At 63.2% G+C, this 10897-nt stretch overlaps 1 protein-coding gene across 2 annotated transcripts in view; it reads left to right on the top strand.

Annotated features, from left to right (window-relative positions):
- Positions 1-738: 738 nt before the first annotated feature.
- LOC149125317 (CLPTM1-like membrane protein cnrB) overlaps positions 739-10897 on the top strand; it is a 34795-nt gene continuing 24636 nt past the window's right edge. The window contains exons 1-2 of one of the 2 annotated variants that reach the window (XM_089336883.1): positions 739-1091; positions 2436-2625. In XM_089336883.1, coding sequence (XP_089193009.1) covers positions 774-1091; positions 2436-2625 — 508 coding nt within the window. In that variant the 5' untranslated portion in view covers positions 739-773. The remainder of the gene's footprint in view (positions 1092-2435; positions 2626-10897) is intronic. The other variant, XM_089336884.1, reaches the window with a different exon arrangement.

Here is a 10897-nt window from a genome sequence, read left to right as displayed (position 1 = left end):
AATGTGAGAAGTAGATTGCCCACTCCCCAATACATTTTTTAAAATATTGTTTTATTTATTTTAAAGTCAGAGTTACATAGAAAGAGAAGGAGAGGCAAAGAGAGAGGAAGAGAGGGAGAGAGAGAGAGAGGAGAGGGAGGAGAGCGAGGGAGGAGAGAGCAGAGGAGAGAGAGAGGAAAGAGAGCAGAGGAGAGAGAGGGAGGAGAGAGAGCAGAGAAGAGAGAGAGATCTTCCATCTGCTGGTTCACTCCTCGAATGGCTGCAACGGCCAGGGCTGGGCCAGGAACCTGGAACTCCATCCAGTCTCCCACATGGGTGCAGGGTCCCAGGCACTTGGGCCATCTTCTGAGGCTTTCCCAGGCGCATTAGCAGGGAGCTGGATCGGAAGCGGAGTGGCAGGGGCTTGAACCAGCGCCCACATGGGATGCAGCATCACAGGCAGCGCCTTCACCTGCTGCAGCACAGCGCCGGCCCCTCCCTTTCTCTTTCTGAAACCAGCGGAGTCTGGGGAGGATTTCTGTGGGGAGGGTGTCGACTTGGACTCCACGGAAGATGGGAGCCATGGAGGCTTCTGAGCTGAAGAGGGCCAGATGGGGGTGGGAACAGACTGCAGCCCGGGGGGCCACAGTGGGGCTGGGGAGAGACGTGGGAGAGACACAGCTCAGTGGATGCTGACTGCCCCGCGCCTCGCGGCGGGGTGGGCTGCGGAGGGTCTGGGGGCCTGCGCCGGCGCCCCGGGCGTCACCACGCCATCTGCTCTTCCCGCAGAGATCATGGAGGAGCACACCAAGGAGAACAGCTTCGGCCTGGAGGGGGCGGCGCCGGTCGCGGGCGAGGTGCTGCAGCGCCTGGTGTCCCGCGGGGCGGCCTCGCTGGGCACCGTCACCCTGGGCGCCGACGCCGCCCTGGGGCTGCCCGCTGGGCCGGCGGATGGCGCCCACCCCGGGCCCCGGCCCGCGGCCGCACCTGGTCATCGCCGAGCAGCCCAAGCAGCGCGGCATGCGCTTCCGCCACGAGTGCGAGGGCCGCTCTGCCGGCAGCATCCTGGGCGAGAGCAGCACGAGGCCAGCAAGACGCTGCCCGCCATCGAGGTGAGCGCGCGCCGGGCGGTCGGCGCCCCTGCCCCTGCCCCAGGCAGCGCCGGGACTGAAGACAAAGGCCTCGGGGTGGTGGGAGAAGGGCGGCCGAAGGGAGGCCTTGGGAACCGAGCCCGCGGGTCACGGTACCCAACGAGACCCGTTATCCTTGTCACATTATAGCGCCATCTCCTTTGAAAGGCAGTTAGAGACGGTGCGCCCCTCCCGGCCGCCGGTTCCGTCCACGCAGGATGCCCCGGGCCCAGCCGCTGCTCTGGCGCCGCCGCGTGGTTCCGTGTCCCGCTCTCGCGATTAGCGGTGTGCAGCACGTGGTTGAGCGGCCGCGCCTTCCCTGAGCAACTTGTAGAAGGGGAATCTCTGGGGAAACGGAACTCGCCCCTGGGAACACCCCGCGGTGGCCCCCAGCTCTTCCTGCATCCGGGTCTCCCACGTGGCAGGCACTTCCGGGTGTTGCTGCGCCTGCGCTGTGTGCCGTCCGTGGTCGGGGCCTGGGCCCTGCTGCCTCCTGTGGTCACCACGCGTCCACTTAGAGCCCACGCGTGTCCCCTCTCCTGCCTCCCCACCCGTTCCCTCACAGCCCCTCCTCCCTGGCCACCTCCAGCGCTGTCGCCCCTGCCTGGAGACCCTGCCCCTCGCTGGGCCCCTCGCCGGGCCCCAGCCCCCTGACCACTTGCCCACTGAGCAGCCCCCTCCCCTTTTGTTTCTGCAAGCTCCCTGCCCCAGTGCTGGGAGCTGGGAACTCAGTCCAGGCCCCGACCCCGAGCCCGCAGTAGCCTGGAAGCCGGCCCGGAGCCCGCGCCGGACTTAGCGCCCAGGGCTCTGCCATGGCCGCTGGCCCGCAGCTCTGCGCTCACGTTTATTTGGGGGCTCAGTGGGTCCACGCTGTGCTCCCAGCCCGGGAGCGCCGACATGGTGGGTAGCAGTGTGGCTTTGGGGTGAGGGCAGGGATCGGAGCCCTGGCTCTGTCGCCCGTCACTCCGATGGGCCCGTCTGTGTAGCAGGTGCACACTGCAGCGCCCACTGCGTCCGGTTCCCACTCCTGTGCCTGCCCGGTTGGCGTCCTCACTGCTCCATTGCTCCAGGCACTGCGGCCTAAGGCAGGCGACCCGAAGACGATCTGGGGAACGGGCTTCCTCCCACGTGCGTTTGTGGCTGTGGACAGAGGGACCGGCGGCTTTGGTGCGCTGAGGGCCGATCACCTGGCCCTTCCAAGCCTGCGTGCCTCCTGTCTGTTTCTGCAGGTCAAGAAGGAATCCTTTGGAAGATGTATGTCCCAGTTCTCTTGGTAGATTGTAATTGATGGCTAAATTTTCATGTGTTATTTTGTTTATTTGAAAGGCAGAGAGACAAAGAGAGGAGAATTTTCCACTCCCACCCCTTCCCTGTGTCTGCACAACTGGGTCCCTGAAGAATCACCAGGAGGTGGACATGAACGTGGTGAGGATCTGCTTCCAGGCCTCGTACCAGGACCAGCAGGGGCAGATGCACCACATGGACCCCGTGCTCTCCGAGCCTGTCTACCACGAGAGTGAGTGGCGGCCACTGCCCTGGGGCCCATGTGCAGGGACGGACACACAGGCAGTGGCCGGTTCCTAGAAATACGTACTTAGTTCTTTAAGAAGCAGAATGAGGGAGAGGGAGGGAGAAAGAGAGATCTGTCTGCGGGTTCACTGTGCAAATGGCTGCAAGAGCCAGGGCTGGGCCAGGCGGGTCTCCAGTGTGGGTGACAGGGGCCCCATACAGGTCTCCTATGTGGGTGCGGGGAACCCATCAAGGTCTCCACCCAGGTCTCCCATGTGGGTAGAAGGGGCTCCATCCCAGTCTCCCGTCTGGGTGTAGGGCCTGTATCTGGGTCTCCCGTGTGGGTGCTGGGGCCCCGTCCGGGTCTCCCATGTGGGTGGCAGGGGCCCCATCTGGGTCTCCCTTGTGAATGCAGGGGCCCGGGCACTGGGGCATCATCGACTCCTTCCCAGGCCCTTGGCAAGGAGCAGGATCAGAAGTGGAGCAGCAGGGACTTGAACCTGTGAGGACTTCCGGAGCAGAGGCTCCTCCCTCTGCGACAAAACCCTACCCTAGCTTCTTCTGTGGAGACAGTAACGTGTTCCTCAGAACCCCTGGCAGGCTCGGCCTTGTCCCACTGGCGGGAACTTGTCTCATGGTGACTCCTAGCTACAGGGAGTCTGGGAAAGTGAGTCCAGGGAGGGGCCTGGGTGTGGACAAGGGCACCGGCTCCCCAGGGAGCACCACAGGCAAACAAGAGCAGGGGTGCATTCAGGGATTTCAAAGTGCAGCTGATAGAGCAGCAGCACAGGTGGGCATAGGGGGCAGGGGGGCTCTCTTCAAGGTGAGCTTAGGGGGCAGGGGGCTCTGTCCCAGGTGGGCTTAGGGGGGCAGGAGCTCTGTCCCACGTGGGCTTAGTGGTGCAGGGGACTGTGTCTCAGGTGGGCTTGGTGGGGCAGGGGATCTGTCCCAGGTGGGCTTAGTGGGGCAGGAGGCTGTGTCCCAAGTTGTGTTTGGGGGGCAGGGGACTCCATCACAGGTGTGATTCAGGGGGCAGGGGCTCTGTCCCAGGTGGCCTAGTGGGGCAGGGTCTCTGTCCAAGGTAGGCTTGGTGGGGCAGGGGGCTCTGTCCCAAGTGGGCTTCGGGGTGCAAGAGGCTCTGTACCAGGTGGGCTTAGTGTGGCAGGGGGCTCAATCCCAGGTGGGCTTAGTGGGGCAGGGGGCTCTGTATTAAGCTGGCTTGGTGGGACAGGAGTCTGTCCAGGTGGGCTTAGTGGGGCAGGAGGCTCTGTCCCAAGTGGGGTTAGGGGGTAACGAGGCTCTGTCCCAGGTGGGCTTAGTGGGGCAGGAGGCTCTGTCCCAAGTGGGCTTCGGGGTCCAGGGGGCTCTGTCCCAGGTGGATTTCGGGGGGAAGAGGGCTCTGTCCCAGGTGGGCTTCAGCGGGCAGTGGGCTCTGTCCCAGGTGGGCTTGACGGGGCAGGCGGCTGTGTCCCAAGTAGGCTTGATGTGGCAAGGGGCTCTTTCCTAGGTGGGCTTCGGGTGTAAGGGGGCTCTGTCCCAGGTGGGCTTCAGGGGGCAGGGGGCTCTGTCCCAGGTGGGCTTGGTGGGGCAGGAGGTTCTGTCCCGGGTGGGCTTAGTGGGGCAGGGACCTCTATCACAGGTGGGCTTAGAGTGGCAGGAGTTTTGTCCAAGTGGGCATAGGGGTGCAGGGCGCTCTGTCCCAGGTAGGCATCAGGGGGCATGGGTCTCTGTCCTAGGAGGGCTTCTGGGGGCAGAGGGTTCTGCTTCTGTGGGCTTTATGGGGCAGGGGGCTGTGTTCCAGGTGGTCTTGATGGGTCAGGGGGCTCTCTCCCAGGTGGGCTTAGTGGGGCAGGAGTTCTGTCCCAAGTGGGCATAGGGGGCAGGGGGCTCTGTCCCAGGTGGGCTTAGCGATGCAGGGGGCTGTGTCCCAGGTGCGCTTAGTGGGGCAACGGGTTCTGTACCAGGTTGGCTTCAGGCGGAAGGGGGCTCTGTCCCAGTGGGCTTCGGGGGGCAGGGGTCTCTGTCCCTGTTGGCCTTATTGGGGCAGGGAGCCCTGTCCGAGGTGGTCTTCAGAGGCAGGGTGCTCTGTCTCAGTGGGCTTAGTGGGTCAGGGGTCTCTGTCCCTGTTGGCCTTATTGGGGCAGGGAGCCCTGTCCGAGGTGGTCTTCAGAGGCAGGGTGCTCTGTCTCAGTGGGCTTAGTGGGTCAGGGGGCTCTGTCCCATGTGGGTTTCGGGGGACAGGGAGCTGTCGCTCCCCGTCTTCGTGGAGGAACGACACAGGACCCTGTGCTGTTCTTTTGTCTGCTCGGCCCTCCCCGGGTTTGCTGCTGGTTCTTCCCGGGTTGGCTACCGTCCCTTCCACCTCCGTGGAAGGGCGGTTTCCCCTAGCCACTTTCCCCACTTGCGCGGGGGAGTGGCACACCGCCGGCTGGCTCTCTTGGGGGCTGCACAGGTGTTCCTTCAGATAGATGTTCCTCTTAGATGTTCCTGGTGCATATTGTCTCTCTCCTCCTTTATAGTCCTCTTCCACCAATCCCAACTCTGCTACCCACACGCCGAGTACGCTGCTCTCCTCCAATCAGGAGCAGGTCCTGCTGCTTGTTGGTTGAACTGGAGGCAGCTGTGTAGAAGCTGTCTCCTCCTCTCCCAGCGCCATATTGTGGGAGAGCAGATACATAGAATAAGTCTTAATTCCAGTAACTTAGTCTAGTCCGAGTTGCTCCCAGTTGCTCCCCACAGGGAGCTATGTCCTAGATGGGCTTCGGGGACAAGGGGCTCAGTCCCAAGTGGCCTAATGGGGCAGGGGGCTCTGTCCCAGGTGGGTTGGTGGCGTAAGGGGCTGTGTCCCAGGTTGGTTTTGGGTGGCAGGGGGCTCATTCCCAGGTGGGCTTCAGGGGGCAACGGGCTCTGTCCCAAGTGGGCTTAGCGGGGCAGGGCCCTCTGTCCCAGGTGGGCTTAGCAGGGCAGGGGTCTCTATCTCAGCTGGGCTTGGCAGCACAGGGGGCTCTGTCCCAGGTTGGCTTAGGGGGGCAGTGGACTCTATCCCAATTGGGCTTGGTGAGTCAGGGGGCTCTGGCCCAGGTGGGCTTAGTGGGGCAGGGATGCTCTGTCCCATGTTGGCTTCCAGCGGCAGAGGGCTCTGTCCCAGGTGGGCGTCAGGGGGCAGGGGGCTCTGTCCCAGGTGGGCTTAGCAGGGTAGGGGGCTCTGTCCCAAGTGGACTTATCATGGCAGGGGTCTCTATCTCAGGTGGGCTTAGTGTAGCAGGGGGCTGTGTCCCAGGTGGACTTAGGGGGGCAGGGGACTCTGTCCCAGGTGTGCTTAGTGGGGCAGGGGCTCTGTTCCATGTGGGCTTAGTGGGGCAGCGGTCTGTGTACCAGGTGGGCTTAGTGGGGCAGGGGGCTCTCCCAGGTGGTTTTAGTAGCGCAGGAGTCTATATCAGGTGGGCTTGGTGGGTCAGAGGGCTCTGTCCCATGTGGGCTTAGTGGGGCAGGTTCCTCTGTCCTAGGTAGGCTTAGTGGTACAGGAGTCTCTGTCCCAAGTTGTGTTTGGGGGGCAGGGGGCTCTTCCCCTTTGGGCTTCAGGGGGAAGGGGCCTCTGTCCCAGGTGGGCTTAGTGGGGCATGGGTCTCTGTTGCTGGAGGGCATCGGGGGACAGGGAGCTCTGTCCCAGGTGGGCTAGTGGAGCAGGGGTCTCGGCCCCAGGTGGACTTCGGTGGTCAAGTGACTCAGTCCCAGGTGGGCTTTGGAACAAAGGGGGCAGGAGGCTCTGTCCTAGATGTGCTTAGGGGGGCAGCGGGCTCTGTCTCAGGTGGGCTTAGTCAGGCAGGGGGCTCTGACCCAAGTGGGCTTAGCGGGGCAGGTGTCTCTGCCCTATGTGGGCTTATTGGGGCAGGGGGCTCTGTCTGAGGTGGACATAGAGAGGCAGGGGGCTCTGTCCCAATGGGATTCGGGGGATAGGAGGGTTTGTACCAGTTGGGCTGGGCAGGACAGGAGGCTCTGTCCCAGGTGAGCTTGGTGGGGCAGGGGCCTCTGTCCCAGGTGGGCTTTGGAGGCAGGGGGTCTGTCCCAGGTGGGCTTTGGAGGGCAGGAGGCTCTGTCCTAAGTGGGGTTAAGGGGTCAGGGGGCTCTGTTCCATGGGGCTTCTGGGGGCAGGGGGCTCTGTCTTAGGTGGACTTAGTGGGGCAGGGGCTCTGTCCCAAGTGGGCATAGGGGAGCAGGGGGCTGTGTCCCAGGTAGATTTAGTGGTATAGGAACTCTGTCTCAAGTGGGCATAGAGGGGCAGGGGGCTCTGTACTAGGTGGGCTTCTGGTGGCAGGGGGCTCTGTCCCAGGAGGGCTTAGAGTTGCAGGAGTTCTGTCCCACGTAGTCATAGGGGGACTGGGGGCTCTGTACTAGGTGGGCTTAGTGGGGAAGGAACTCTGTTCCAAGTGGGCATAGGGGGGCTGGAGGCTCTGTACTAGGTGGGCTTCGAGGTACAAGGGGGTCTGTCCCAGGTAGGCTTGGGGGACTGGGGCCTTGTCCCAGGTGGGCTTAACGGGGCAGGGTACTTTGTCCAAGGTGGGCTAAGTGGGGCAGGGGGCTCTGTCCCAGGTGGACTTGTCGGGGCAGGGGGCTCTGTCCCAGGTGGACTTGTCGGGGCAGGGGGCTCTGTCCCAGGTGGACTTGTCGGGGCAGGGGGCTCTGTCCCAAGTGGGCTTAGTGGGGCAGGAGGCTCTGTCCTAAGTGGGGTTATGGTGGCAGGGGGCTCTGTCTCAGGTGGGATTCTGGGGCAGGGGACTCTGTCCAAGGTGGGCTTGGCAGGGCAGTAGGCTCTGTCCCAGGTGTGCATAGGGAGGCAGAGGGCTCTGTCCCGGGGGCTTAGTGGGGTAGGGGGCTCTGTCCCAGTTGGACATAGTGGGGCAAGAATCCCAGTTAGGATTCGGGGGGTAGGGGGTTTGTCCCAGGTGGGCTTAGGGGGGCAGGTGGCTCTGTCCTAGTTGGACATAGGGGGCAAGGGGCTCTGTCCCAGGTGGGATTCAGGTGATAGGGAGATTTGTCCCAGTTAGGCAGGGCGAGGCATGAGACTCTGTCCCAGGTGGGCTTGACGGGGCAGAGGGCTCTGTTCCAGGTAGGCTTAGCGGGGCAGGGGCCTCTGTCCCAGGTGGGCTTAAGGGAGCAGAGGGCTCTGTTCCAGATGGGCTTGGCGGGTCAGGGGACTGTGTCCCAGGTTGGCTTGCTGGGGCAGGGAGATCTCTCCCAGGTGGTCTAGAGGGGCATGAGCTCTGTTCCAAGTGGTTATAGGAGGGCAGGGGGCTCTGTCCCTGGTGGGCTTTGGGGGGCAGGGGACTCTGTCCCAGGTGGGCTTAGTGTGGCAGGGGCCTCTTTCCCAGGTGGGCTTTAGGGGGCAGGGGGCTCTGTCCTAGGTAGGCTTAGCAGGGCAGGGGGCTCTGTCCCAGGTGGGCTTTAGGGGGCAGGGGCCTCTGTCCCAGGTGGGCCAAAGGGGACAGAGGGCTTTGTTGCAGGTGGGCTTGGCGGGTCAGGGGGCTGTGTTCCAGGTTGGCTTGCTGGGGCAGGGATTTCTCTCCCAGGTGGTCTAGTGGGGCAGGAACTCTGTCCCAAATGGGCGTAGGAGGGCAGGGGACTCTGTCCCAGGTGGGTTTAGTGTGGCAGGGGGCTCTGTCCCAGGTGGGCTTAGTGTGGCAGAGGGCTCTGTCCCAGGTGGGCTTAGCGGGGCAGGTGCTCTTTCCTAGTCGGCTTAGCAGGAAAGGGACCTCTCTCCCTGGTGGGCTTAGGGGGACAGAGAGCTCTTTCCCAGGTAGGCTTAGCGGTGCCAGGAGTCTCTGTCCCAGTGGGCGTAGCGAGGAAGGGAGCTTTATTCCAGGTGTTCTTAGGGGGACAGAGGGCTCTGTCCCAGGTGCGCTTCATGCGACAAGGGTCTCTGTCCCAGGTGGGCTTAGTGTGGCAGGGGTCTCTATCTCAGGTGGGCTTGGCGAAGCAGGGGCTCTGTCCCAGGTGGGCTTCGGGCATCAGCGGACTCTGTTCAGGTGGGCTTAGCGGGGCAGGGGGATCTGTCCCAGGTGGACTTACTAGGGCATTTGGCTCTGTCTAAAGTTGGCTTCAGGTTGTATGGGCTCTGTCCCAGGTGGGTTTCAGGGGCAGGGGCTCTGTATGATGTGGGCTTATTGTGGAAGGAGTTCTTTCCCTGGTAAGCACTGGGGGTAAGGGGGCTCTGTCCTAAGTGAGCTTAGCGGGGCAGGGTGCTCTGTTCAGGTGGGCTTAGAGGTGCAAGGTGCTCATTCCTTTGTGGGCTCAGTGGAACAGGGGGCTCTGTCCTATGTGGGCTTCAGGGAACAAGGGGGGTCTGTCCCAGGTGAGCTTCTGGGGGCAGAGGGCTCTGTCCCAGCTTTGCTTAACGGGGCAGGGAGCTCTGTCCAAGGTGGGCTTGGCAGGACAAGAGGATCTTTCCCAGCTGGGTATAGGGAGGCAGGGGGCTCTGTCCCAGGTGTGCTTAACGGAGCAGAGGGCTCTGTCCCAGGTGAGCTTGGCAGGGCAGGAGGCTCCATCCCAGGTGGGCTTTGGGGGGCAGGGGGCTGTGTCATAGGTGGGCTTAGCGGGGCAGGAGGCTCTGTCTCAGGTGGACTTAGATGGGCAGGGGTTCTGTCCCAGTTGGGCTTAGCGGGGCAGGGGTCTCTATCTCAGGTGGGCTTGGCGAGGTGGGGGTTTGTCCCAGGTAGGCTTCGGGTGGCAGTGGGCTCTGTCCCGGGTGGGCTAAGGTGGGAAGGGGGCTCTGCCCCAGGTGGGCTTAGTGGAGCAGGGGTATCTGTCCCAGGTTGGCTTCGGGGAACAGCGGGCTCTGTACCCGATGGGCTTCGGGGGGCAGGGGGCTCTATGTGAGGTGCGCTTTAGGGGGGCAGTGTGCTTTGTCCTAGGTGGGCTTAGTAGGCTAGGGGGCGCTGTCCTAGGTTGGCTTCTTGGGGCATGGGGATCTGTCCCAGTTCAGCTTAGTGGGGCAGGGGCATTGTCCCAGGTGGACTTTGGGGGGCAGAGGGCTCTATCCAAGGTGGGCTTGGCGGGGCAGGAGGCTCTGTCCCAGCTGGGCATAGAGAGGGAGGGGGCTCTGTCCCACGTGTGCTTAATGGAGCAGGTTGTTCTGTCCCAGGTGAGCTTGGCGGGGCAGGGGGCTGTGTCATAGGTGGGCTTAGCGGGGCAGGGGGCTCTCTCCCAGGTGGACTTAGATGGGCAGGGGATCTGTCCCAGTTGGGATTAGGGCAGGGGGCTCTATCTCAGGTGGGCTTGGAGAGGCAGGGGGCTCTGTCCCAGGTGGGCTTTGGGGGTCAGGGTCTCTGTCCCAGGTGGGCTTAGTGGGGCAGGGGGTTCTGTCCCAGGTGGGCTTAGTGGGGCAGAGAGCTCTGTCCCAGGTGGGCTTGGTGAGGCAGGGGGCTTGTCCCAGGTGTGCTCGGGTGGCAGCAGGCTTTGTCCCAGGTAGGCTTCATGGGGCAAGTGGCTCTGTCCCAGGTGGGCTTGGCGGGGCATGGGTCTCTGTACCAGGAGGGCTTCTGGGGGTTGGAGACTATGTCAGAAGCGGGCTAAGCGTGGCGGTGGCTCTGTCCCAGGTGGACATAGTGGGGCAGGGTCTCTATCCCAGGTGTGCTTATTGGGGCAGGGGGCTCTGTCCCAGGTGGGCTTAGTGGGGCAGGTTCCTCTGTCCCAGGTGGGCTTAGTGTGGTAGGGGGCTTTGTCCCAGGTGGGCTTAGCGGGGCAGGTTCCTCTGTCCCAAGTGAGCTTGGTGGGGCAGGGGGCTCTGTCCCAGGTGGGTTTCGGGGAGCAGCGGGCATTGTACCCGATGAACTTCGGGTGGCTGGGGGCTCTATCTGAGGTGCGCTTTAGGGAGGCAGGGTGCTCTATCTCAGGTCAGCTTAGTAGGCCTGGGGGCTCTGCCCCAGGTGGGCTTATCAGGGCATGGGGCTCTGTCCCAGGTCGGCTTAGTGGGGAGGGGTCTCTGTCTCATGTGGGCTTTGAGGGGCAGGGAGCTCTGTACTAGGTGGGCTTCAGGAGGCAAGGGGCTCGTCCCAGCTGTGCTTCTGGGGGCAGGGGGCTCTGTCACAGTTAGGCTTAGTGAGGCAGGCGGCTCAGTCCCAGGTGGGATTCAAGGGTCAGGGGGCTCTGTCCCAAGTGGGTTTCAGGGGGCTGGTGGATTTGTCCCAGGTGGGCTTGGCTGGGCAGGGGCCTCTGACCCAGGTGGGCTTAGGACAGAGGGCTCTGTCTCACATGGGCATCAGGGGTAGGGGGCTCTGTACTAG

The sequence above is a fragment of the Oryctolagus cuniculus genome, chromosome 7 (assembly GCF_051225735.1).
Source record: "Oryctolagus cuniculus isolate XC-2025 breed Fujian yellow rabbit chromosome 7, ASM5122573v1, whole genome shotgun sequence".
Classification (NCBI taxonomy): domain Eukaryota; kingdom Metazoa; phylum Chordata; class Mammalia; order Lagomorpha; family Leporidae; genus Oryctolagus; species Oryctolagus cuniculus.
Note: the sequence above shows the minus strand (reverse complement) of the source record. Positions and strands in the feature narration are given on the sequence as shown.